This window comes from Bidens hawaiensis, unplaced genomic scaffold, assembly GCF_021521415.1.
Source record: "Bidens hawaiensis isolate Kalapana, Puna unplaced genomic scaffold, B.hawaiensis_p1.1 tig00015978_1, whole genome shotgun sequence".
Classification (NCBI taxonomy): domain Eukaryota; kingdom Viridiplantae; phylum Streptophyta; class Magnoliopsida; order Asterales; family Asteraceae; genus Bidens; species Bidens hawaiensis.
In genome coordinates, this window is record NW_027492440.1 from 308,602 (window position 1) to 313,243 (window position 4,642).

The 4,642-nt window shown below is 35.2% G+C and overlaps 1 protein-coding gene across 1 annotated transcript; it reads right to left on the reverse strand.

Annotated features, from left to right (window-relative positions):
- Nucleotides 1-458: 458 nt before the first annotated feature.
- LOC143550255 (putative aldo-keto reductase 4) lies at nt 459-4,020 on the reverse strand. Its single transcript, XM_077040941.1, has 5 exons — nt 3,634-4,020; nt 3,388-3,563; nt 2,328-2,500; nt 2,137-2,239; nt 459-947 (listed from the first exon to the last, which is right to left on the reverse strand). The coding sequence occupies exons 1-5, from the start codon at nt 3,866-3,868 to the stop codon at nt 612-614; spliced, it is 1,023 nt and encodes a 340-aa protein (XP_076897056.1). The 5' UTR covers nt 3,869-4,020; the 3' UTR covers nt 459-611.
- Nucleotides 4,021-4,642: the final 622 nt, after the last annotated feature.

The window sequence follows — 4,642 nt, forward strand, 5'->3', positions numbered from 1 at the left end:
GTCTCCATTTAAAAATCAAGCAATCTGGTGGCTTCCATAAAAAGGGGAAGCGACCATATCGCGACACGTAGGATTTTAGGGTTTTCGTTTATTTATATTATAGATATATATATACACATTTGTGTGTGTGTGTGTATGCATGCACTCTTTTAGTTTTAATTCTTAAAAATGTTTTTTAAAATAAATGGGTAACAAGACCAATTTGCCCTCATGTGCAAGACACATGACCTAACTTAACGGGAAAAACTAATCGGGTTAGGTCAAAAGACATATGGTGTAGCATTTCAAAACGTAAAGTACAAATCAGATCATTTCTTAAAATAAAGGACAATCGCTGAAATCTGATACAAACATAAAAAGACAATCTTTGTAATTCCGTCCAGAAAACAATGGCGGTACTTATAGTAGAATTATCACGCATAACAAAAACCAAACGAGACATGGTCTCAATCATATACTCAAAACAAGAAATCGCATGTATTTATTCTTCTCAAAGACTCCCAACTTCCAAAACACGAAACCAGGCTTTTACACGAAAACAACCCGATTCAACGTTATACAAGCATATGACAAACAAACAACAAAACAACAAGAACTTGCAGTGATTCATATTAAGCTTTCCAAGATGAAAATGGAGGAGTCTCAGAGTCCAAATAGGTTGAAATACCCGCACCGTATCGCGCTCCCTTGACTGCATCAGCAGAAGCAATGGATTCAAGTTCAGCCATCTCTTCGGGCGTTAGCTTCACAACTAATGCTCCGATATTTTGTTCAAGATTTTCGATCTTGGTGGTTCCCGGAATGGGGACCACATCATTTCCCTGGTGGTGGACCCAAGCCAATGATAGCTGTGACGGGGTGCACCCCTTCTTTGATGCTAGTTTGTTAACCCGCTCATATAAGATCTTGTTGTGCTCGAGATTTTCAGCTTGGAACCTTGGTAGGTACTACAAAATGAGTAATATTATGAAAATTAATTAAGAAACAGGTCAAATGGGTCAAAATCAGATCTCATAAGTTGCCCAAGTATATACAAGTAAACTTACTAAATCCATATGATTCACACATATGAAATTAACATTCTAGCAATATATTTCTTCCTAATCATGTATAACACGAATTATTTATTATTATAGACTTTGAACAAAAGGTGTTTCGTTAGAGGTGTTAATTTCAGATGTCACACGAAAACATGATCCGAACCTAACACTAAATTTACAAGTTTGTGTTTAATAATCAGGTCGGGTCAAACCCGCAGCTAAAAGGGTCGTGTTCGGGTCAAATCGGCGGATTTGTGGGTTGACCTCTTTAAACCATTTATTAAGATTGTATTTTCTGAAATGTGATAGGTATCTTATGCCAAAAATTAGACCTAAAAAGAAAATTACCATAAGATTTTATAATTAAAGCGTACATGTTTTATATAAAACTGTATGTCTTGTTGTAAAAATGTAAATTTAAAGTATTAATATGTAAAAACAATAAAAAAAATAATAAACTTTTGGGTCAAACCCGTAGTTTACGGTCAACCTGCTAGTATGTGTGTTTTGTTTAGGTTCGCGTAACGTATCTAACATGCTTTTCGGGTTCGGGTCATGTTCAGGTTCGTGTCGGGTTAAACATGTCAACCTGCGAAAACGACCTGTTTAGCACCTCTAGATCTATCTTCTTCATTAAAAACATTTCAGAAATGACAATTTTACCCTTATTTTCTATAAGTTTAAAATTTCATATTTATTTAACTCTTAAAAACAATATTTTTTCGAAATATGTGATTTATATATAAAATTTTGAAGTTTTAGAAAAGTAAAGTGTAAAACGACCTCCTAAAATGTTTGAAACAAATGCACAAATTCGCTATTTTAATAGTTTCAAGGGCATATATAATATTCTAATCTTGGGCTGGGTATATATGGAATTCTCCCTTAGCACTTATAACAACTTCTATGAGTTTGAACATTTTTATAGGGGTAAAAAAGTCATTTACTGAGCCTCACTTGTTGCCACTAGAGCGATGGCTTCTTCATAGGTGATATCAAAGTTAAAAAAATTAGTCAATTTGATCCTAGAACATATTTTTAATGCAATGATGTTTCGAAACATTTTCGATTTTTAAACAAGGTGTAAAACACATACCTTACGGAAGTCACTATCTTCTAACTTCTCCAAAATCTGTGGACCGGATGAAAAGAACCCTCGTCCAAGAGGACTATATGCAACAATCCCAATGCCGAGTTCTCTCATACAAAAGCGAGAAATTTGGAAATGTTGCGTTTTTCATTATTGATGGCATAAAAAGTATTGACAAAACAAAGGCTGCGTGGAACCTGCAAGTAGGAATGACATCTTGTTCAACATCTCTTGACCACAAGGACCATTCAAGCTGTATGGCGGTTATTGGGTGCACCACATGAGCTCGTCTGATAGTTGATGCTGATGCCTCTGATAATCCAACATATTTGATTTTTCCTTCTTCAACGAGTTTCTTTAGTTCTCCCATCTTAACAACAAAATGAAAAACATTTTAAAACATAAATACTAAAGGTCTTTTTAGCATTGTGTTGTAGAAGATAGTATTTGGATTTGTTTGATGTATTTTGATAATGTAAAGATTTGCATGTTAGAATCAAATTTGTCATAACTACTCCTAAACTCACTGTTTGAATACTAAATAATAAAATAACCAAATTTGTTACAGCCACTCCTAAGCTAATTATTTAACCTAATCACATAACACAATAGTGTACCCGAACACTAGACACTTAGGTATTTTAAAAACGTGATAAAAACAAGAAATAGTAATCAAGTTTAATATTTATCACAATAAAGTTGGTCATACTTTTTTTCGAACAAAAACCATTAAAGTTTCAATATTGTTGCAATGATGTAAAAATTTTCATAACTGTTTTAAGTTTAAACTAAATGACCTAAATGGAACAATTATAAAACTTGGTTATTGTACTTAGTGACTCCTTTTCTTCATAATCACCTCCTAATTCTAGTTAAATTTGAAATCAATAACCAACAAACACTAGTTAAGTACCATATCGGTTCCATTTAGGTAACTAAATATTAATATTTTCAAACAAAAATTACATATATATAGCAATATTGATACGTAGCTCTTCTTTAGTGTACCTTTACACCTAATAATTAACTAGAATAGATAAATTATAGAACCAGGTACACAAATTCCTTTTTAGTATAATATATTGTACCAATTATTAAATGAATGTTCATAACCCTATATTACCAAACCTAGCTCTCAAATGCCATAAATGGAAAATTGGCACCTTCATTACAGTCATGAGACTTCAGTCACCATTTCCAAAGTCCAAACACACAATAAATACTCAAAAACTGTTAAACATGATCGGATCATCTAACCGTGATTTCAATTGGCACACGAGTATCAATCCTGTGCTGATAATACAGATCAATGCAATCAACCTGCAACCGCTGCAAACTCGCTTCACAAGCAGCCCTAACATACTCCGGATCTCCCCGAACCTCCCAAGTTGTCTGGCTCGCGTTGTGCCTTGGGCCAGTCCTGTCGATTGGTTATAATTTTTCAATAACCAATAGATAAACGCCCCGACGGGTTTGGGATGAGAAGGATGAGCTCATCAGTCCCAACCCTGACCCGTACAATTAAATTATTTACCTTGCCGAGAAGGATTTCATTGGTTTTGGGGCCGTAGATGTCGGAAGTGTCAAGGAAGGTGACGCCGAGGTTGATGGCGTGGTGGATGAGGTTGATCATGTCGGGTTCGGGCTTAGGGGCTCCGTAGAAGGCGGACATGCCCATACAGCCCAGGCCTTGGGCAGATACTTCTAGGCCCAGTTTGATCCGTGGAACTGTGGTCATGTTTGTTCGTTTGTTGTAGAGAGTGAGTGAAGTGAAGGATGTAGCTGGGTTTATTCTGGAGGTTGGTTTGTTTGGACATTTTGGTGATTTAAAGTGAGTGTGTAGTAGGTACGGGAAAGTGGAGTGGATTGCAGGTCAACGGAGCATGACGACAGGGTGACGCGTGCGCCTACGTTATAACATTGTTTGGGTAGGTAGGTTTTGTACAAAATAGATTTCTTGTCCGGCCAAACAGAGAATAGATTTCACCTGGGAAAGGGTGTTTCTATCATCTACATCCAATCAATGTTCTCAGCCATGGCCTAAACGTCGACACAGATGAAGTCGTAAATAATATAATAAATATATAGTTGTTTATATATAAAAGAAGGGTTAGGTTACAATAGAAAGTATAGTTTTTTAGAAAGAATAAAAAGTAATCTAGTCCATTAATTTTAAACATGAAGGGTTGACATTAGTTTAGGTGAAAATCATGTGTGAAAGAAGGGGGGAGGGCATAAATGGAATGGGTCAAGTTAAAATAAGAAGTATGATATTTGTAGGAAGTTAAGAAGTAATCTAGATCATTAATTTTGAATTTGAATGGTTGAGATTAGTTTAGGGAAAAATTAGGTATAAAACAAGGGAAAGGGCAAAAAAGGAAAAACAGATAGATGTTGATATTCTCTCCTCACATGTAAGGCACATGCCAATTCCCCCTATTGTTTTAAAACGTCTATAACTTTTTTATGCGATATCCTTTTTTATAAAAATAATCACCTTAATAACAAGCGT

Excerpts from the sequence above, each read along its gene's own strand:
- LOC143550255 (XM_077040941.1), bottom strand. The coding sequence starts at position 3,868 with ATGACCACAGTTCCACGGATCAAACTGGGCCTAGAAGTATCTGCCCAA. Across the intron at positions 3,564-3,633 it reads AATTGTACGGGTCAGGGTTG|AACCAATCGACAGGACTGGC; the intron begins GGACTGATGAGC and ends TTGAAAAATTAT. Across the intron at positions 2,240-2,327 it reads GATGTCATTCCTACTTGCAG|AGAACTCGGCATTGGGATTG; the intron begins GTTCCACGCAGC and ends CTTTTGTATGAG.